General features: G+C 39.0%; 3 protein-coding genes across 3 annotated transcripts; 1 reads left to right on the forward strand and 2 right to left on the reverse strand.

Moving 5' to 3' along the window:
* Positions 1–1158: 1158 nt before the first annotated feature.
* LOC145497786 (uncharacterized) lies at positions 1159–5454 on the reverse strand. The gene is made up of 6 exons (XM_081477644.1): positions 5400–5454; positions 5015–5101; positions 4182–4358; positions 3802–3837; positions 2550–3032; positions 1159–2107 (listed from the first exon to the last, which is right to left on the reverse strand). The coding sequence occupies exons 2-6, from the start codon at positions 5070–5072 to the stop codon at positions 1920–1922; spliced, it is 942 nt and encodes a 313-aa protein (XP_081333770.1). The 5' UTR covers positions 5073–5101; positions 5400–5454; the 3' UTR covers positions 1159–1919.
* Positions 5455–7292: 1838 nt separating this feature from the next.
* LOC145498524 (OCIA domain-containing protein 1-like) lies at positions 7293–15003 on the reverse strand. The gene is made up of 9 exons (XM_081478443.1): positions 14953–15003; positions 14801–14861; positions 13749–13802; positions 12953–12997; positions 11180–11300; positions 9775–9848; positions 9275–9528; positions 8503–8659; positions 7293–7687 (listed from the first exon to the last, which is right to left on the reverse strand). Exons 1-9 carry the CDS (start codon positions 15001–15003, stop codon positions 7644–7646), a joined length of 861 nt encoding a protein of 286 aa, XP_081334569.1. The 3' UTR covers positions 7293–7643.
* An 88-nt stretch (positions 15004–15091) lies between these two features.
* Positions 15092–21876, forward strand: LOC145497407 (uncharacterized). The gene is made up of 9 exons (XM_081477216.1): positions 15092–15236; positions 15362–15450; positions 16365–16418; positions 16656–16720; positions 17100–17137; positions 18103–18182; positions 18784–18846; positions 19717–19767; positions 19922–21876. Exons 1-9 carry the CDS (start codon positions 15182–15184, stop codon positions 19973–19975), a joined length of 549 nt encoding a protein of 182 aa, XP_081333342.1. The 5' UTR covers positions 15092–15181; the 3' UTR covers positions 19976–21876.
* Positions 21877–23391: the final 1515 nt, after the last annotated feature.

Below are 23391 nucleotides of genomic sequence, written 5' to 3' on the forward strand. Positions count from 1 at the left end.
TCATTACAGCTTGAGGTTGTACTATAGAAACATCAAAAACAGACCAAAGGCATGTGGTGCATTACAGGTAAAATGAGTTATGCACCCGACAGGAAATTGGAAATAGACTAATGGGTAGGAGATAAATACAGATAGGTATAGAAAATATAAGCTAAAATATTAGTTAAATCCTCATATATCCTGTAAGAGGTTTCCATTTCTTTGTGTCTCCACTTTTTGTTTCTATTTCATATTTTGATTTTAGCGTGCATATGAAATGCGTACGATTTGGATGATCATCTTTTGTTTTAGCCAGCCATATGTGATATCGTGCTAAGAGAAAGCAGTAATTGATAAGGCGCGCAAATTGAGAGATATCTGGCCTCAGACCCAAAGCAGTAATATTTGTCAAAGCATAATCTCTAGGAAGCAAATTTAAGTTTTTCAGCCATTCAGTAAGTTTATTCCAAAAGTGAGAGGTTTGGCGCCATGACCAAAAAAGATAAATTATTGACTCAGAGGAGGTGTGACAAAAACTGCAATTTTCATCACCGTGTAGACCTATTCTAAATAAGAAGTTATTGGTTGGTACACGTCTATGTAAGAATTTAAACTGAAACTCTATCAGCTTAGCGCTCTTTGTGCACTGTTTAGCTAAAAGATAGGCAGCAGTCCGATTTATGTCGTCATTTACTGGTAGGCCACAATCCTCTAGCCACTTCTTTTGACTTGACTCTGGGGTTAAACTCTTTTTACTAATCAGTTTTTATCTATTTTTCGTCTTTTTTTTTCTTTGCCCCTTGTCGTCACGGTAGTTGTTAGTAGTGTACTGTAAGTCGTGTAGATATTGTAATTTAAATAGTGTAAATTATTAGAGCAATATAATGTAAATAGAGCTAGTGCTGATAGTAGTCTAAATAGTGTACTGTTCGTAATTGTTATGTACTCCCTTATGTTATTGCAAATTATAAAAAAAAAAAGAAAAGAAAAGAAAGAAAGAAAAACGAAGTCGGTGACCCCCCATTTTTTTTTCTTTTTTTTTTCACATTTCTGACATGACTAACTCATCATCTTACAGTGGTAAAAGTCTCAGAAAAAAATCAATGTTGGAAAGTTTTCGCGCGAACGTCCTTAAGCGGAAACAGGAACGCTCTGGGACAAAGTGTAAAAGCAGGAGCAGATGTACGTTACGTCGTAGGAAATATAACTCAAGGCTACGCATACAAAGCACAGAACGGCTTTGTCTCCTGATAGAAATCACGTGACTGCTCAAGCCGTCAACCAAATCATCATGAGATCAATACGAAGTCGGAACAAGAAGGAGATGAAGCAGAAAGTCTATACTGGTGGTTCACAATCTTTTCTACAACTGGTTCGATGGATAGTATCTCGCTGTACCGTCGGCCAGCACACCGGTCGTGGACATACTTCACAGAGAATTGGGCAAAAATGGTTTGTCAACCACTAAGGATATTTACAAACATTGAGAGCTCATCATGGACGAAACGAATAATTGATCGTTAGAGAAATTCATAGGCGACGACTGATCTCTATAACAATTAAATCGCCCATTACGTTTAGGACTGGAATGAAAATACTACAGGCACAAATACTGAGTTAGGTATCAGATCGGAGAGTAGAACAGCTCGATCGATACTTTTGTCCTGATAGGAGCAGTCAAATCAAACCTAACTTTTTATCACCAACAACACTGTCCTTTATCTCTCAGTGGGAGGCTGTGATGCTCTATCTGGCGACCGTGAGCCATGCAGACATAACAAGTCAGCGGCCTTGTCATTTCAAATATCCGATTCGTTTGCTATCTCGCTTTATACAACATTATTACCTACAAGGAGAGTGGAATTTCAAGAAAGCAAAACAATGAAGATTTGGTTATTTTAAATCATTTTATTAAATCCCAGTCGTTCAATAAGCTTTTTCTACCTGTGCTTCTTAAAACACCAAATACGTCGATTTGTGTCATAGAATTTCATTGACGCCTCTCCCATAAACATGTCGTCATAGCAACAGGCCTCGGCAGGAAGACAACTTCCCGGGTTTACGAACGGTACCTTGAGATCAGGGCTGCATGGCTCACGGTCGCCCGATAGAACGTCACAACCTGCCTCTGAGAGATAAAGGACAGTGTTGTTGGTGATAAAAGGCAATGACAATAAGAATTAAGAACAATTAATTGAAAAAACATGAACATCGGGCATCACCTACATTCATTTAACCCATCAATACCGTTTTATAATTGATTCATTTATAGTTATTAATTCAATTATCGTGTGTTTTATTTGGCCGCTCTGCATGATCATTGCTGCTGTAAACTGTTGTATCAGTTTATATACATCATGCATGAGAAAACAAGTATCCTTTCTTGATTCCCAAGATGTAAATCGACGTTTCGAGCGAAACATTCCACATACATGGTCGCTTTAGTACAAATTAGTTTTAGCTGACATTTTGAGACAGTCTGTCTAAATATTAGTAACGACACTCTTATAATTCAACACTCGATAATAAAACAAACCCAAATAGCAGAAACACATTGTGGTGTATTTCACCTGGTTGTTTTCGTGGTTCTATATTTTCCGGTGCAAGTTTCTCCTTGTTCATGCTCGTATGAGAAGGCGGAGCGTAATGTGCAGTGACATAAGTCCCATCTTCAGGTTTAATGTTGAGCCCACAGCCTAGCTTTGTCTCTCCTTTCCACACCACTGCTTGGAAATGTCCGGTAACGCCAGATCCTCGACCTGATTGGTAATCATAGTTGTTCTTGATCTCAGAATACCAGCTCCTCACCGCCCCTGGTATGGCTCCCTCCATTTCGTCCATTCCTTCCCATCCCCAGCCTTTCCAAGAAATGCTCTCCGTGAATTTGTCTGTCCATTTGGAGTGGTGCATGTAGCCCTTCGCGGCTTGTTGGTCCGTCCACTCCTGTGCGGATTTAGCAAGTTCGGGATCGCATTCCAATGGTGGAGAGCCGTGGAGGTCTCGGTAATAGTTATGCATGTTGAGACAAAGGAGTTGGCATTCTGGTCCACATGCTGCAAGAGGAATATAGCTAGCTCTAGGGTCGAAAGCAAAATTATTTTTATTTTGAGTTGTTGGTATTCTGGTCTACATGCTGCAAGAAAAGGATAGTTAGCCCCCCCCCCGGGGGGGGGTTGCTCCCTTATATGGGCTATATAGGTATGTGTGGCCCCAATGGATAGGGTTTTTAGCCGTTCTGGTAGCAATAGGATATCGATTTTGGCCATTTTGATCTTAAATAGGGTATGGTTGTAGCACTCTAGTCTTAAGTTGAGTATGTTTCTTGGAAGAAGCTACTTTTTTATCATTATCAACAAGACCGTCAACAAAAGCTCTTCATAACTTATGTTTAGAGCAACTCTGTCAGTCGCAACGGTCATAAATAGGGTGTCAAATTTTTGGCCAGGTCATAAATAGGGTAGCAAAACTCGCAGATTTTGGTCATAATTAAGGTAAGGGTTTTTTTGAAGTGGGCCGCACACCCCCACCCAACTTTTCTGGGAGTATCCCCCGGGGTTAACTCTAAGGTCCAAATCAAAATTTATTTCTGGACAATTTCTACTGTTATTTTCAAGAGATAACAAGATTAGAAGCGCGCTGGTCAGTAGTACTGTAAATTAGAGTGTGATCTATGATTTATTTTGTTTTTAAAATGGCCTGATGGTTTGCACACGATTACTGTAAACGAGGATTCGAAGGAACCATGGAAAAACGAATTGTACGAGGTGTATTAAAAATATTTTGTCATTTTTTATCAACTTTTACATCTAATGACGTGCTTACTTAGTCCTTCTCCGCAGAATGGCTCTCCTCCAGTATCTAAAAAGAAGCAAAACAGAGAAAAAAACACAATTGATTTTACATCTGCTCTTTATCTGTTGTTCTCACTTGGATAATTACATTAAATGAGAACGTATATTTAAAAATGTAGCCTTCTCAAACTCAAAAGCGTCAGAAAGATTAACAAACACATTCCATGTTTAAATAGATTTCATGTTTAAATAAATTCCATGTTACCATTCCAGTAATTGATTACTGATGACTTCAAAATATGATAGAAACAAATAAAGTGGCATACGAGGCGATTGCAGAGCGTGCCACTGATGTATATACTTATGACGTATTTACAGTGTTCCAAACACGAGGCGCATCAGACAAAATACCTGGTAGGCTTGAGGTGGGACCTTCAGTTGTGGAAGGTTCGGTTGACGCTCCTGTGGTAGATGGAAGTGAAGTAGGAGTTGCGGCTGATGACGATCCAGTCGAGGACGGTGTTTCAAAAGTTGAATATGGAGTGGCTGTCGAGCCTATAGAGGCATCAGCCATTGTTGGTGAAAGTTCTGTGACGAGACATTCAAGCAGAAGTTCAGTAAACGTGGCAAAGTAACCTACCACTAGACATGTCGTGTTGCCCTTCTTACACTGGGCTTGAATACCAATTGTTTGCGGATAGATCCTCTCAAGATATGCCTATCCTTGCTATGTTTCACGTCGTAAACATGGCAACAGTTTGAACAGTTTTAGCCAATTACTAATAATCGATCAACTTAACACGAGCATGACTGTACATGACCACTCAGCTTCAACTTCGATTTGCCGGTGAAATCACCGGAAGGGACTCGCGTGTTGAAGGGTTTAAATTACAGATTCGTTAGGGTGTACAGTGCGAAAAGCCGAGGTCTTGTTAATGTATCGCTTAGGGTTTTACAGTAGGAAACCAAAATACTCTTTATACTATTTTGTTGGTGTAGACCGATAACAAACGAAATGCGTTTTGGAAGTGTCTTTTAGCGGTCAAACCAAGCCTGATTGATCTCCTTTAGGGGCCAAATTAACATTTTTCAACAAGCATCCCCGACCCCTCTATGTGGTAGTTCCTCCCACGGCCAGGGAAATTGCACACTTTGTCAAATCTGCTGCACAACAAGAATAAGAGTTGGAAACAGTGGTTTGAGCCCCCAAAAAGCAATAATCATTTTAACTTACATATACGTACCTGCCTGTAGACACAATGAAATGAGCGCTGTCAGAACGATTGACTTCGAAGTCGTCATTTGTCACATGATTTGTTTGCCTCCCACATCTATAGTTATTTTTTTTAAATAAATGAATCATTTGGTTGTTTGGGCAAATTAAGATCGTGCGTGTAAATTTGGAACAATGCGCTGTTCTTCGTTTTTACAAAAACGTGTTTTAAATGACAAAATATGGACAACAAAAATTAATTCTTTGAATGAAAGTCTATTGTTATGGAGTAAAATACCAATTTGTGAACAATCAAGTTAACATATAAAATAAAGTAGTCACACGTTATGTAATAATGAAGCAAAACGTTCTGGAAACGGTTGATTAAAATTTGTAAAAAGCGAAAGCAAACTTACACGTCCTATTGCGCAGAAAGGGTCACCTCTGCGATCGACACCACGCATTTGTTTCTCCGACCAAACAAATCACTTATTAGGTCAATTACCGGTAAACAAAGATATAAATGAAAGATAGAAAACGCGCTATGAAATTATAATAACAAAATTCTGGTACCTGGGCACTTTTATGTGTTCGTTCGATGAGTTTTGGCACCAGTGGAAAACTTTTCCGCTTACATGAATAAATCACCAGTGGGTGATAGAGCTTTATGCAAAACACAGCACCTTTGGAATGAGACTTAAACTTGTTCTCACATATACTTGATATCCTCCACCATTTGTATAACATTTACTTGACATTCTACCAATAGACTGGACAGTGTTTCATTAGAATGAACAATTGCTAGCGATGATTTGAAAAAGCACTGGGATCTAATGTATAAATGAAGCCTCGGTTGGAGGTTGTCACGTGATTTGATTTGTTTAGTTTGATCAGTTCTACTCCAATCCCGGAGTACCCCTCGTGACTATTTGCCCCTTCCCCTGGCCTATCTCTCTTGTTAGTCCGTCTGCTCGACAAAAAGAGAGAGGCGAATTACCTAAATTGTGATAAAAATTGTAACCTTGTACGCAATAAACGCTCTTTTTTTAAATCTGTTTTGCTGTTTTGGCAAGAAACGCTGTTCTAAAACAAACAAACAAACAAACAAAACAAGGAAATATGTTTCTCAAACTCATTAATAATTCATCAAGTTAAAACAAAGAAAATCACAACCGTGGAGGAGGTTTGGATACCCGGTCTTAATAGACCTTTCCCGCATTCGACTTCAGTGCGTTCGAACAATGGCACCAGAGCGAGGTTGGGGTGGACATTTTCATACATCTTCTGTATTTTTGTCCACCCTGACCTCGAGTTGGCGCCATTGTTTGTTGGAATGCGGGAAAGGTCTATTAGCACAGATTCTAACGATTTTACTTCTCCGTTTACTCCTTAGTTTTTGTTTGAATTGAGAAAATATATCAAACACTCGAGACAGTGTTTCATCGGCTATCCAAACATCTCGAATTTCGTCAAAAATACTCCGCTGCATGTCGTATTTTCAACTCTCTTCTCGGTGTTTGAATATCCCGATGAAACACTGACTCTCGTGTTTGATATAAACATTTGACAAATATGGATGTTCTGGGCAACGGGCTTTTCATGCGCCTTGATAGGCTTCCACACACGCCTAACTATTTTAGAACCTGCGACCATGCCAGTATACAAGTCACTGAAAGTGAAGAATGATCATCGCAGTTAATTTTCCAATTTAAGCAATTGGAAAGAAGAAGCCTGAAAAAAAATCCCGTTGAAGCCCTGATTTTTTCAGGCTTCTTCTTTCCAATTGCTTAAATTGGAAAATTAACTGCGATGATCATTCTTCACTTTCATCTACAACCGCAGTTCATATATGAATTATTTCATATAAACTTCACATACAAGTCACTGCTGCCATTTGTGATAGCCTATCACAAATGGTTATCACAATTGATCATAATTGATCATAACGGTTATAATCAATTGGTAACAGAACTTCATGTCGTCCAACTCTGGTTGTGCTATAGTCCAGTCTAACGATATCGATAACGATATCGGACTTCAGCTTCGTGGTTATCGACTTTATTAATCACTATAGTACATAGTCACAGACGCAATAGGCCCTTTGCACGATCCGGTCACATGGTACAAAATCACACATGCTGGTGAGCAAGTTGCACAGTGGGACTTCCAAAACAATGCCACTCGTACCAGTCCACCTGGACCTGCCTTGGTTTTGGAAGTTCCACTGCGGAACTTGCTTACCAGCATGCGTAATTTTGTACCATGTGACCGGATCGTGCAAAGGGCCTATTGGTCTTCACTCACTGATCTTTATTTTTAATATCATTTATTTTGTTTATTTATTTTACAAGGCCACCACCAATACCTAACATTGTGTAATTCAAGTGGAAATTCCCCTAACAAAGAAAATATGTCCTGCATCTATACATGAAAACATAAAAGGTTTAGCAATCCTGCGGAGTTGAATGGAAACATACGATTTTGTGCCGTTGTTACAGTTTCCACAACCTCTACCGGTTAGGATCTTAGAATGATTTGGAGGAGGAGTCTAGTCTCTTAATGGAATGGAAAGGACCAGAAAATTTTAACATTAATTGATCAAAAGCCTTGGAAGCACAGGAACAGGAATTATGAAACCAGCAAGCTAGAAACCATCATAATCATTCCATGACGTCGCCATATTTGTTCTTCCTGGGCGATGGCCCTGCAAAAAGGAACATGTTAATGAGAACAAGCAGCCATTGAACGTTATCCGTTACTCGTTCGCTGCAGATAGACGCTACCTTGTCTCTGTCTTTCCCAAACTTTCTTACTGAGGTTTTAGCCGGCAAAGCATCTTATTCTAAATATTTTGGTTCCTGTTAGCGTTGAATGTTGTTCTTGAGAAGCATATTGGATATAATCTACTGTTTTTTATTTTCGAGTGAGGCCTTTTAAACTACTCTGTATATAGTTAAGTTAACGTTCCAAGCTTTCGCCGATCCATGGCATAAGGGATAGGCATAAGGCATAAGGAACAAAATGACACATTTAGGGAGTGTGAGATAACTGTACGATACTCATGATTTCTAAGGGCATTGTACGCGCTCTTGTGCTAAGCGATCGGTTATGTTTCAGCTGATTCTTCTTCTTTCATTTTGTTTTCTTCATTTCACTGTCTTCTTCATGTACACTTCAGTGGCGTAGCATTGTAAACTTGTGTTGACATTGCTTGCGCTTTATCTTCGGGGCCAAGGCAAAACGTGCTTCTTACCGCCTCCATCACAACACAAAAGTCGACAAAAGATGTGCACATCGTTCACTTGTCAGGGTAGCACACCTGAGAGTACAATGCAGTTCACTCCGGTAGACTTAAGAAGGCTTTACCCACAAAAAAAATACGTCCACAGAGACACACATTTCTAAAGTTAACTTGTGACTACTTGCGAACCATTTTGATCAAACTTAGAAACTAGAGGAAGCAAAATGTCTGGTACAAACAAAGCTATCATACATAATTATGTATATCCTCAATGATACCTTGCCTATATGAAGACCTCTCCCGTTGAGTGTTACTCCGCTGTCCAGTTTCCTGTCCACTACGGTCGTCACTGGTGTTATCCTGGTCAAACCATGACAGCGGTGCTTCGCTGGAACCTGGTGCAGAGTCCTGCTGACCCTCTCTTCTTTGCCTAGGCTGATAATGATTCAAGCTATCAGTTGCATTTGACCATTCAACACCGAGGTTTAACGTTATTCGAGGCATTATATTGCACTGATTTTGAGCAAAATAACGATTATGTGGAGGAGACTCAAAAGAGGTCTAAACATTTTGCAGTTATCTGATGATGTTCTCATAAACCGTTCGTTGATGAGGCTGAAGGCCGAATCAACTATCAGCCCCTAGAAATCGAGAGCGAATAATCTAATTGTTTTAGTCGAACTAAAACTGAAATTTGCTTCAAGTAACGGTTTCCAATTATTTCTCATCTTAGTATTAAACTTCCCGCTTTAGAAAAATCGCGTGGACTGAATTTTCATTTGACATGTGCAGCTGTATACGCACGCTCAACAGTTTCTGTGAACAATTTCGAGTTTTCAAACTCAAGAAACCGTAAATGTCCTTTCTGTATTCTCGGGAATTTGATTTTCCATTTGTTTCGAAATGTTCCTTGAAAACTTTGGAGAACCACATCATACCACTACAGTCCACACCAATGGCTAATAATGCGTGATGGCTCAGCCAATCAGATTGCAGCATTTGCATTAGTTTACAAGTGTAGTTCTGCCAAAAGTTATTAACTTTGCTAACCTGTTCCATCCTTCTCGTAGTTACTGAAGACATGGTGGGTGGAGTCCATCTTTCACGGTGTTTCTTTCTCAGTTCTTCGTAACTTGTATGCTTGTTCTCTTTTTCTTCATCAACATCAAAGTACAAGTTCGGAGGTGTACGGACGTCTTCGCTGCTTAACCTGTGTTCGACCGGTGAAGCTGCAGTGTTGCTGGAAAGAGGGATGTTGTCACCTCTAGTGGGACTTTCATCTGGCGCGCTAAACCGGATGTCTCCTGTCATGAGAAATTCCAGGAATTATAGGACTTTTTCAAACATTCATTCACTGATTCAATTAATACAGTCACGCATTTTTCAGATCCGTATTCTTGTAATATGTAGGCATAGAAATTAATTATTGTTACGAGAAAGAAGGGTTTTACCAAACATAAACGTCTCTTTTAGGACTAGCCTGTTTACAGCATAATACATAAAAGTCGCACACTTGCCTCCTGATATGTTCCTACAGTCTGAAAACTAACCTGGCAAACTCAAATCTTTCTGCTCCGAGACGCTTTGGCCTTGATTCCTATCAAGCGGCATTCCCTTCCCAGTCCTTGAAAAAGACATATCAACACAGCATTTTGATCATTTCACCAACAAACAAGATGTTCAAAGATGTTGAAAAAGTGTTAGAAAGTCAACAAAGACACCACATCTCAGACAGCACATCTCCCTCTGACCAAGAAAGAGGTGCAATCTCTTTATTGTACCTTGGATTTACAGCACTGACTGAAATTAATTTGTTTCGCATTTTTTGACAGAGTAGATTGGAATAACTGTGGACTTATCAGAAGGCTGACGCATAAATTACAATATTTAGAGCTAAAAAGAAGTCACATCAGCCTTAGCTGGTTTAAATGCAGGTCCTCTATCCTGTTCGAATTGGAATTTGGAGATGTTAGTTTCTGTGGGAGAAGGAAAACTGGAGAACCCGGTGAAAAACCCTTGGAGTAAGGAGGAGAACCAACAACAAACTCCACCCACTCATGGCACTGGGTGGAATCCAACCTGGGCCACATTGGTGGGGGGCGAGTGCTCTCACCAGTGTACCATTCCCGTTCCCCACGGATCTTAATGATGAGTGCAATGCAACCAGCAAGGTTTTTTTTTTTTCAGCTCAGTCTTTAATGCATAATCTGTGGAGGTGAGGAAGACAAGTGCAGTAGATACTGGACAAAATAGATAACTTGTGTGTTTCTCTGCTTTTTTTTCTAAATTTAAGTTTCATTGAAACAACATTCAAGTGGCAGGAAGTGAAGCGCACTGCTCAAAATAGGGTCAGGTGGTGGGCACTAGCGGATGACCTATGTTCCATCGGCAACGAAGAGGATTGAGTGAGTGAGTGAAGCAACATTCATCAATTCAAAGCATAAAAACCAAACAATTGTACAGTTGTAAGGTGATTCCAATATTTAGAATGGCCCAGTAAAGGCACAAATACAGACACACATACTTCCAGATAATACAAACCTGCTAGGCCTGTATGTACATACCATTGACCTCCCCAACTGAGTTTTGTCACCAGGGATTCCTTCTCACAAATAAACACAAATGATTCCAAGACCCAGTCAAAAAGACTGTATTCCTATTTTCAGTATTGGACTGCAACTAGCTTGCAACTGAGGCTAACGCAGGGAATCTTTTCAGATTCAAATGACATCCATCTCTTTTTAATGATATTCCCTGCATGAACCTCCATTGTAAGCTAGTTTCAGTCCAAGACCAATACAGAGAATACGAATATGACCTATTGACTTCAAAACCAGTGACAAACTACATTCTTGTATGCCAAATTGATGTTTTTCTTTTTTCCGTCTCTCTTTCACCTGATCAACCAATGGCCAAAAATGTACAAATCATGTAACTACATGTATATGACCGTACCTTCTCTCCATCAATTTGATAACACCTTCTTTGAGGTTGGAATTCTCTAACTTCATTATCTTCGCAATGCAAGTTTTGTTATAAGACCTAACTCCGCCATAAAAGGAAATTGCAAACAGTCCTATAGAAAAAGAAACATCCAATATATCAGAACAGCCTCCTATTTTAAATCAATATCCTGCTCAAGCAAGCAAACCCTGGCTAACAATACAAAATGAGATGCAGCACATACAACTTACATACACTGTATATACATGTATGTTTTTCCCTCATCCCTATTTTAATTTGTAAATGGTTTTATCACAAAACAGATTACATTTGTATAATAAATTAATTAACAGAATCGTGCCTAATGAAATTAATGCATCGGCCTGAAAAAAAGTGGGGTACCCATGATGCTTTGCTGGCTTAAGAACTTGGGAACAATGCTAAAGGAGAAAGAACCTATTAACCCATTGACTCACGGAGCTTTTTGCCAAAAATGCATTTTTTGGAAATTTTCAGGCTGGATATGGGCCAAATTAGCGCCACTCTACTCAAAAAGGCATTTGCAACATCATGATGACAGCATGCCTTTCTTTCCCTTAGCATCGCGTTTTACAACATTTTTGCTCAGGCATGTGCAGAAATCAAAATTTTGAGATGACCTACGTCTTTAGGCTTTTCGCTTTTTTTTTATTTATTTTTTTCACCTTTCCTCTTTCTCCTTTTCTTTTGTTTTTGCTGCAGTGATTGACCTTCTACTGGGCTTGCTTCCAGTTTAAAACACTCTGAGAAAACATCACTGAGACAGGCGATTGTTGCCAAGGAGTAGCCACGTGTAGTGGCAAGGAATTTTGCTCTGAGTTTTTCACTCAACTTATTGAGCATTTTTGCACATATCCCAGGTTCCATTGGGCCACTCACTCTGATCTGGGTATCATTGGAAAGATTTTTTCCTCCTGCAGAAGTTGAGCATGGATGATGCCAATTTCAGTCAAAGGTGATGACGTCAGAAGTGGAAGAAAGGCCAAGGCTAGTCACGGTTGGTCACGGCCGGTGCAGGAGTCAATGGGTTAAAGAGTGTTTGGCTAAGTGCCAGTTTCAGTCTCTAAAGATTCTAAAGTGATGAATTCCAAAAAAGGGTTCTCCCTTTCCAAAAAATATCATGTGGCTACACTTAGAGCAATCTGGGGGGGGGGGGGGGGGAACACTTTGCATTAAACCTTGTAGAGGTATATGCAATTTTATACCAATGTAGATCAATTAAATCAGTTTTACAGTCAAGTTTGTTGCCCATTAAAAATGGTGACTGAAACGTGAAGGTACCACAGTGTGACTACTCTAAACAAGGACACCCAACAAAATTTTGTACAAATTTAATGAAATAAAAGCTGTGGAGGTTAACAATACATGTAGTTTCCCAACAAATTATTGATGTAATCAAGCTGTACATTACAAAGGGAACAGATTTCTGGTCATTTTGACTGGTAACTATCTTAAAACTTTTATAATCTTTGCCAGTGGTCAATTTGCAAAGAATTTGCTTCAGTGGCCTTGGTCGGAGTTGTCACACTGTAAAACAGTAGGAAAATAATGACTGCCAATCAGTGCCAACCCCGGCTTTTACTACATCAGCAATGCCTGCTTTATATAGCTAGGACTGCCTTTTTGATCCTTGGAGTGACTTTCAATCTGTATTTCTTATCCTGTCAACATGGCAAGGCAAACTCAGGCCATTTTGAAACATAAATAACAACCACACAATACAATTCATGTAATCTTAAGTCTTACCCGTATATGCCAATCCTGACAACTTTTTCACTTTGGGTATAAAGCCTTAAAAAAAATTAATAAGACAGGAAAATTAAGGTATGGACACAATCTGTGTGTAACAGAATGAGCATAATCGGTGAGCAACAAAAATTTCGACATCAACTTGTCCAATGGACAAAATCTAGTTTCCCTTGGAGATATATGTAGAGTTAAATGTGATAAATTCCACCAGAGTCACAACCAATGTACAAAGAATGTTTAATGATCAGCCAGAGCTGATAGTGGGGTTGCATGGGCTACTAAAACCCAAACCTCATTCTTTTGTGCATTTTACCCAGTGACAACTTCACTTATACATTCCTCAGTAAGCCACACCAAAATTTGCCAATTACACCAATCAAAAGTTTTGTGATATCGCAACCCCAAGTGTCAGTGATGTTGTCTTTTGTACTTGGCACACCCCAGGCAACAAAGTATGAAAAACGTTTCACCAAACTAAAAAAAAAGCATGCCAGGTCAGACATGCTTAAGGAAAAACAGTATTATGTAAGAATAATAACAAGCGTCCAAAGTTTGAAGTGATCTTGAAGCATTTAAAAGGCTTACCAGCAACTGCTACATTTTTGCAGATAAGCAACATAGTGGTTGCAGTCCAAACAAAAGGAAAGGACTGCAGTTTGGGTTTAAACAGCCATTGCTGGGCGAGGGAGCTCATAGCCTGACAATCCCAAACAACAGCTGTGAAGGAGACTAGCAAGTGGCATGTGGTAGTCGAGTCAAGTGGGAACATTATACAAGGTTTGAATTTACTTACCACTTTTCACTGCCTGGCTTATCAAAACTACAGAAATAATACCTGCTGGAAAACCTGTAAATGAACAATAATTGTGATATCACCTATTAGACAGCATAACCGGGGGGAGGGGGGGGGGACCAACTCTCCTTTAGGGGCTGGTGTATGGGATATGTGGGGTCCGAAACGGTATGGTCTTTCAGCCATTTTGGTCATAAATAGAGTATTGATTTTGGCCATTTTTGTCATAAACAGGGTATGGTTTTTGCACTATAGTCTTGAATTGATATGTCTTTAAGAAGAAGCTACTTTTTCATCATTTTCAATAAGACCATGATCAAAAACCCTTCACAAATTATGTTTACGACAATTTAACATTGCTCTGAGCTGGGGAACTAATTGTAAGGCAGGTTTGAAACCTGCCTTAAGGATCATATCATAAATAGGGTATCCAATTTTTGGTCAGGTCATAAATAGGGTAGGGAAAATTGAAGATTTTGTTTATAAATAGGGTAAGGGTTTTGGGAAGTGTGCTGCACACCCCCACCCAATTTTTCTGGGAGTACCCATCCCGGAAACAATAACAACATGGGCACTACCTGGAGGATAAACTGGGAGTTACAAATTTTTGCAACTTTTTTACAGTCAAAAAGGGGTAGTAATAATAACATCAGTGAAGAATACCAAGTAAAGTTAGTGTTACGTGGAAAAATACAGGCATGTGGTCAAACCACTTTAAAGTGGATACCATAATGTTAACAAGGGAATAGGATAATTATTTCTCTGCATAATTATGGTGATTACACACAATGCACCAGTCGACTGAAATTCCTTACCCTAACCCTTCTACCTTGGGCGTGGCTAGGGCAGAGCCTGGGCGATTACCTATGGGCAACTGGGAACAAGGGGTTTTTCTGGTATATATCTCACACTTCACAATGATTATATCCAAGTACATGTAGTGACTGTTACTGTATCTGTTATCGAATTAGGAACCATAGATCTTTTATAGGATGATAAGTTTAAGCTTATAAGCTTTTTACAATCATCTAAAGTTAGTTTAATAAGGTTACCTCTGAAGAAAATACTATTTCTTGTACATTCTTTAAGAACTGCTCTTTCCTCATCAGTGAGCTGATACAGAGATAAATTAATAGATACTATAAGTAGAAAGAAATTGCATGAATTTAACAGTCCACCATTTCGTTTTGGTATAAAAATTTACCTCAATAATTGCGCCTGTTTGTGTAGCTGCTCCATCAGAAGAACCCGCCATATTGGATTATCTGCAATACGTCATGTAAAAGTCAATGAATTTCTTCTTGCGCGCATTACCGCTGGTCATTATTTCCTTCAGTCAACAATCGGCTCAACAATCAACAAAGCGAAACAAGAGGAGAATTTCAAGAAAATTCGTGTGGTTTTCGCCTTGTTGAACGTTGCTTTACTTAAATATGAGGATGAGTAGTGAAAAGAGAACACTCTGGGTGATTGTAAGAGTAGGAGATGGTATGCTTCCAAAGCCCTTACAAGATGCTTTTTGCTAAACATCTTGCAAGTTTGCTGTTATTAGCTCAGGACGAGAAACTGAGATCATATTTAACGTTCGCTTTACTTGCCTTTTTTTCAAATAGTTACGTCCGATTTAAAGAGATTCCAATTTAATTGCGCGGAAGACGTAGAGGAAGAAGACAAAGTGTATGAAAAAGCCAAGTTCCTGGAGGTGAGACGTTTTCCTAGTTGTCCAATTTTAAATAATCCAGCTCGATCAGTGACAGGGAGGTAGCCAGTATGAGGCAAACCAAGGCACTTGCCGTAGCCATTTTTTTGTTGTGGTGTTTTTGTTTTCACTTTTTGTTTTTTGCCCTTCTTTTGAAGGACGAAAGTATGACACTGCCAAATACCAATGGACATTGCCTCAGTCATAATTAATACTTGATTGACACTGACTCTGAATGACTACACAGCCCTATTTTTTTAGTACCATAAGACTGCGGTGTATGATAATTTAAAATTACAGTCGAACCTGTATTAAGCGGTCACCCTCAGGGAATGGCTAAGTGACTGCTCAATACAGTGTGACCACCTAATACAGGTTCCAAGAAAAACAGATCAAATACAATCAGTGCTGAAAAGACATTTGACCTCAAATTAGAAACATCCATTGGCGGCATTTTAATGATTTGGGAAAATAATCAAGGAAATCATTTGCTGTACCTCGTGTGTTACATTATTTGAAACTGTATTAACAAAGTAATTGATACCGTGTGACCATTTAATTAATACAGACAATAGAAAAAGTCCCGTTAGGTTTTTTGCAAATGGTGACAGCAACCGCTTAATAGAGGTGACCACTTAATAGAAGTCAAAATTACATTAATTAAGGGATGTGATTTTCAGGAGTTTGAAAACTGACTGCTTAAATACAGGGTGACAGCTCAGTAAAATATGGTGCTGCTTACTACAGGTTTGACAGTACTTACAAGATTCACCAATGGCCCCATCTGTTCTTGATTTTTTAAGTCGAGGGTGTATGGAAGAAATTAGACAAGAATAATTTATTTCATTGATTGATTGACTGACTGATTGATTGATTGATTGGTTAATAATTTGATGGATTGATTGATTCATTGACAGGCTCTTACTAAACAACTTGGCTTGTCAGCAGTAGGAAAGACAAATGTCCTCAAGGTTTGTATTTTGTGTTCAGTTAAACTGCACTGCATGTTCTCAATATTTATTTGTTTATTTCTTGTAAAACATTTACACATACATGTAGGTGGAAGTCTGAGAGCATGGGGTTTACAACTGGTGTTATTAACCCAATTTGGCTAGCAAGTTGAGGTAGTAATACTGTAGTTCATAATAAGATAATTTTTTCTTCCTTTTTGACACTGTGGATTTTTTTATTTATTTACTTCTACTCAGTTACGGAATGCAAGAGGATCTCTTATACCTTTGAGCAGAAGGACTCCTGAAAATACTGTAACAAGGTTGGTTTGTAGCACAGGTATTAACTATTAGCTGGCAAATTTCCCCAAGTGACACATTTTTCATCCAGTTACATAAGAGGGGCACTGTTATTATCATCTGAGCTAAAATCAATGAGGAATGTACTTTTTAAGAAAATTAAAGTGCATAATTGAAGCCAAAAACCTTTCTGAGTAATGGTTTCTAAAATTTACGTACAGGTGTATGTAGGACTTGAGACATGATTGTGAACTTGAAGCGCTCTTTAAATCGACAAGTTTACCTGCCAAGCTGATAGTTACCCTCTCTTTACTGTATATGGATCAAAACTTTGCTTTCATGACTGATTAAGTTTAAAGCAAGACAGCAACTGAAGTTAAATGTATATTTGAATTCACACAGCCCTTACATTCTTGAAGTATGTGAGAGACATTCTTCAGGTAAGACAATTTCAAATACATTGCCATATTTTTATTTCTTTTTAAGAAGTCAATTTGTCTTTCTTTTGGGAATGTGCAATCATGTAACTTACCAAATATCACTCAAGAGGAGATGTAAGATTGTATCTAACATCAGTGTTGGAAATGAAGTTTTGACAGCACTCGCCATTTGGGCAAGTTACTCTCAAAATCCACTCGCCTGGTGTAACTTTCACTTGCCCAGAAAGAAACCCCGTTCTCCAGAAAAATCTCTGAGACGATGATTCACAAATCATACGTTTTTCGAGGTACACCAGCCTGCCATTTCGCATTGGGCTTTCTTGTTCTGGTCCATTTATGAGATGCCTCCCTAGGATCTGGAGGACACTGTACGCTAACATATGAAATGATAGTTCTGTGCTGTGCTGTTGCTACTCACGACAGTATTTTACGCATTTTATTTGGGGAGGGGGGTGTCTTAACAACAAAAATGGTGAGTCTTGGTTAGATTTAGCATTCATGAGTTCATCATTCATTCAGGGGGTAGACTACAAGTAGTTCCTCTTTTGCTTAGTCTGTTGTGTGTGATGCGAAAGAAAACCGTGAGAAAAAAATGGCCACGCGAAATCCTGGGGACGAGGAGTGCGCGAAAGGAGGCGCACTCCTCGCCCCCAGGATTTCGCGCGGCCATTTTTTCCTCGCAGTTTTCTTTCACGTCACGCACAACAGACTAAGTGAATGAGGGACTACTCGTAGTCTATTCAGGTGGAGGGATGATTTTATTTCTCATTTTATTCCAGTCAAGATTGCATCTCCCCTCACCCCACTTCAATGATGTAAAAAATTGTACCTTTTGGGTTTAGCACGAGTTCATCATTGATTCAGGGGGCAGGGTGGTTTTATTTCCGATTTTATTCTGACCAAGATTGTAATTGTACATGGAGGCTGATCAAGAGTTATTTACTGCTTGTTTGTGTTTGCTATAGTAAAGCCAATCCCCAGGCGAGTTGATGTTGCATGTTACAATGAGACTTACCAAAGGAAGTTAGAGATGTTTACTAAGAGGGTGAGTTTATCACTTGTCCTGATTTGCACCATGCATTGTTGAGATCATGTGATAAATACAGAGCGCTGATTGGAATGATCTTTGTGACTGGATGTGCATGCACCATGTTACGAACTGCAAATTCAAACCACCATTGAACCAAATCATTTCACATCTACAGTAAATCTAATCAAGTAAGTTTAATTGGCTTAGTGTGGCCGGGGCCAGCGCTCAATTTTGCTCTCTGTAACATGAAGGGAGTAGGAGTTTGTGCTCCTCCCTCAACTGATAGTAATTCATACAGCAGTCTCTGTAAAACCAGCATCTTTGTACAGTCTCCCTTGACTGCATGTAACAATAATATAAATTTTCACCACTAGCAGGTTATAGTTGTGGTTAGGGAGAGAAAATGTGGGCCGAGTAATAAAAGTGCATTCACAAGGAACGCTGCACTTCATGGGAGTGGGCGCTAAGACCCTTGACGAACCACTTTTACTGCCTTTTAGACTACAATTATCTAAGACCACTCTGAGATGAAGAAAGATTTATTAAGTTTTACAGATGTTACATGGAGTATTTCAGTCAATATGTAACTTTTGTTGATCTCATTTGTAATTTGCAGATTAGCAAGCTAGAAGACACTGTTCCAAAGTTATCACTCTTGCGAGATGCTAAACTTAGCGCCGTGAGTAACCGATTACACATTGTGCAGTAGTTATATTTTTAAGAACGTTATGGGGCTCAGGAAGACTATACTAAAACCGTCTTAAGTTAATGAAGTTGCTCAGAACATAACCAAGGCTGAAATTTGGGCGAGAATAACAGGATAGCAGTTGCAATAAACAGTCCAAATAGGCAAGTATGGATCAAGGCAACCAACATTCAAATCGAATTTGGAATTGACATTGTCATCATCTTGGGTTTGAAGTCATCTAAAAGTGAAGCACAGTCAGCATTAATCCAAAACAGTAACTACATCTCCATGTACAGCGTCCAATACATGTGCACCTTTAAAGTCACTGTATTGTTGTCTCTGACAAGTGCTAAGGTCCCAAGCTGCAGAATTTCATGTACATGCATTGCAACAGATTTTTCGACCGTAATTCCAGCTTTCAAATTCACCGTATATAGTTACAGGGCATTATAATTCGATTTTCTTGCGATCGTGTGACGTAAATGTTGCAGAAGCCTGGAACTTAGTCGTCCTTCGTTTTTTTTCTCTCGTTTGCCGTCTTTTTTTCGCTCGTCCACAGCTACCGAGAACGTCCTCCGTCGTGACGAGCCAACAATGCTTCGCTTTCCTGACGAGATACAAAGTGTCGAGCGTAACACGATCGCTTGGTGTCACGTAGATTGATTTTCGTCAATAAGATCCACTTGTGCAGTAGATTTAGCTGGAATTGCCATCAAATAAGACTCCGCTGGGACCTATACCCGAACCTAGTTTTATTCAACGTTTTGTGTCTTTGTTTTTTTCTTGGTTCCGCGTTTGGGTAAATTTACTATTGATTTTGATTTATTAGTGACTGTCATTGTTCTTCTATTTTACAAATAGGAGATGAAAGACTTGGAGGTGCGATTGCAATTTCTGCATTCAAAGCTTAAGGTGTGTGCTCACAAACCTCTGATAAGTTCTCAATGCACAGGTACACGTAGTTTAGCACGTGTACAAGATTGCATTCATCTATGATCCTGGTTTTTGCTTTGTTAAATGCGTGATGATCCATCTTGATAATTTGATGTCTCCATAATTTCCACAGGAGGCAGATTCACGGCAGTGGAAGGGCATGTTTACCAAACACCCTTTGTGGTGAACAATCGGGAAGACAAAAATATATTTATCCAGCTACATACATGCAGTGTTATGTCATGTATCGATCCAGCTTCGGACTTACTGTAGATTCTGCGTCATTTAATATGAAAGTGATATACATATATATAGACATGCTCTATGTTAGCCTACGAAACGGAGCTGTATTAAACTCCATATGCACGCAAGATCTGAGTAGTCTCTCAAAATAATTCGTTATATAGACATACTATGTGCACCTTGATATTAAGATAGATGCAACAGCCATTTTCCTCTTTCCTTCAACCTGCAGTGTTGAAAAACGCCCAAAAGGCTCGAAAAAATACACAGTATCTCAGTAATTGAATAGGCCACTTGATTGAAGGCTTAAGCTACTGTATTTCTTTTTATTTCAAGCTTTTGCCGATCTACGGTGTGCTACTTTGTAGTTGCCCTTTAGTAGCGTGCCGTAGATCGTCAGGAAAGGTTGGCAATAAAGTAGAAAACAAAGCAAATGTAATTGTAATCTTGATGATTAATAGAGCGGTTCGAAAAGTAATTGGTTTTGCATCAACTACACGATGTACTTACAAAACTCGCACCACGTTTTCATCCAATCAGAAGTGAAACCAAAACCAATTGTAACTCACTTGGACTCATTTTCCCGCGCTTTGAGTCAGCTACACGTAATTACTTCGAGTTTTGATTGGTTCACTATATTGCCTATGTCCTCTGTGATTGGCTAGAGTGATTACTTTAGTTTTTGCTTTACGACACTCAGTTCAAAACCGCTCTATAAGTTGTTTTCTGCGAAATGACGGAAATTACAAAGTATGTAAGATGTGGTGTGAGAAATGTTAGTGTTAATAAAATATTTATGCCAAATGGCAGTTAACTCTATTTAGTAACGTATAAAACGCTCGACCAGCGGCGATTAAAAAGAAATCATATTAAATTATGCGGCGTGCTCTGTAATATAGATGATGACTAGGATAATGGTGGCTGGTTTCTGGTTCTATGCCAAAAAAGCTTAGGCCCTGTCCACATTACGCCAGAGAAATTTAAAAATTCAGCTTTATTTCTACGGTTAGGCCTACCGTCCACACTAAGCCGTCGCGTAAACGGAGCTTTCCAAAACGGTCTTCAAACCGGAGCAATTTGAAAACGCCGGCTTTGCGTTTCAGTGTGGACGGGACTGAACATTTTGAAAACGGAGCTTTTCGAAAAAGATGACGTCACGATAATCACGTGATTTCCCTGCCCGAGTTTTCCTCAAACGCAAATCCAAAATGACCGGTGATTGTTGCGTTTTCAAATTTCTCCGGCGTTGTGTGGGCGCCGTCTTACAATTGTTTGTATTCAGTTAAAGAGACACTGGATATCGCTGTTTACATGTTATCGTACAGCTTGTTTAGCTTTCCATTATATTAAGAATTATATCAGCTAGTGCCAGTGCGTTTGGTTGATTGTATTACTTCAGAGCATTTTTTTCAGGCATATTAAAAGATCTGCAAATTCTGATAGACGATTTCGGCTAACGTGTTTACATCCTTAATCAATTGAGAACACGCGATGATTCATTTTGGAGGTTACAATTGCGTAAATTTGTCAATGCAACTGATTGCATGGGAGTATATACATACAGAACAATTGTAACCTCCCAAATGAATCATCACGTTATCTGTACAAGGTTGTAAACACCTTAGCCGAGTTCGTGTATTGGTCTCGAGTCGAGAAGAATATAACAAAAGGCATTATTTGTTTGTCTTTCAAGCTAGCTTTTTTCTTTGTCGTTTGACAAACCGATAAAATTATGACTACAAGAATGTGTTGAATTTGCAGAAGAGCTCAGATCAAACCGTCGTGGATGAAACTCAAAACTGAGTGTAATTTTTAAGTTATTTGTTGAACTGGTATTTGCCTATTGACACGTTTATACGTCAGAATTTCGACGTCTTTATTATGTTACAAATACACTATGATTTCATTCCACCAATTGTTTACTCCCAAATTTGTCGTTAATGAGTTCGAAAACCAGACTACATTTCTTTTCACCTATTTTTAAACCCGAATACGTTCATTAAGCCAGCTAGGCGTTGCTAGCCTTGAGCAAAACAGCCATTGTCATTCACAAAGAAAAACCTTAATTAGTTTTTTTTTTTTTTTTTTTTCAATGAGCTCAGCAGTCCAGTTAGCTAGGATTAGTACGGCCACTGTTATTTTCCAATGATAATTCAGACGGACAGAATTCAGTCTTGTAAAAGGCACATACGGCTTTAAAATAACCAATCTTGAGTCGCTCATATTTCCAGGCCAATAAGTGGCCTCATTTCCATACTGAGGGTAAGTTTATCCAACTAGTTCACTTAAAATGCAGCTGTTTTAACCGCCTGAGCCTCGGTCTATTTTACTTAATAGCTGTGAAAAGTTAGCTGTTTTGACTGTAACAGTTTACACTACTTCTCCTACCAAATGCGATTCGTTTTATTTCTACTTACGCTGATTAGTTGCGCTATCTGGGATGGAGAATCGTGAAAATTATTTTTAGGGTTGGATTGAACCTGATTAGCAGTCAGTGTTGTTGACACGGTTTTGATCGGACTGCTCTGTGATTTCCCAGCTGGTTAAAGGACTGCTTTCGGCAACTAATGGTCTGTGTAAGGAGGCAATGACTCGGTTTTGAATTATGGTTGGTATTACAGTCACGCTCACATATTGATCACCCGGCACGCGAACAGATGCTTCCAATGCAATCGTTTCCTTCGCCTGAATATAAAATTAAACAAACTACCAAACATTAAAGACGACATGGTGTCGACGACCAACCTAGAATTCATTCCCCTGATTCCTTGGAATGATATGGTCAAATTTCTTCACATGGACAAACAAACATGATTAGAGTAAACATGTTTGAAGGAAACATGTTTCGCCTAAACATGTTTGTTGTTGCATTGTTCACATCAAAGGTCGGTTATAAACACGTTTCATGAATGGCTGTATAATTTTAATGGAAAATGTATAACTGGAAGCATACTGCAGTAAGAAAAAAATCTCCTATTGTTTCCATAACTACTTCTATGTACGAGAGGAACGAAGCTTCGAGTCGTCCAGTCTAGACTCATTATTAAACAAAGATGATTTGGTATACCAACTAAACTATGTACAGCAAAGCACCTTCTTAGTAATTCATTTTTTAGGTACATTTTCATCATTTCCAGCTCTAAATTCTAAATACAGTCTCTCGTCAGATGGACTTCAAGTCCAGTGCCTTCCAAATCTTTCTGCTGTGTATTTTCGCGTTACATACACACAAAGGTAAGTAGATTTTATGGGGCCATAAAGAAAGAGATAGAAGAAATACGCGTTGTTCATGACGGGTCAAAATATGGTTGCCATGGCAATGCGTCATGACGCAGAGGAACAATCCTCCGTAGGAAAAAA

The sequence above is a fragment of the Orbicella franksi genome, chromosome 9, assembly GCF_964199315.1.
Source record: "Orbicella franksi chromosome 9, jaOrbFran1.1, whole genome shotgun sequence".
Taxonomy (NCBI): Eukaryota; Metazoa; Cnidaria; class Anthozoa; order Scleractinia; family Merulinidae; genus Orbicella; species Orbicella franksi.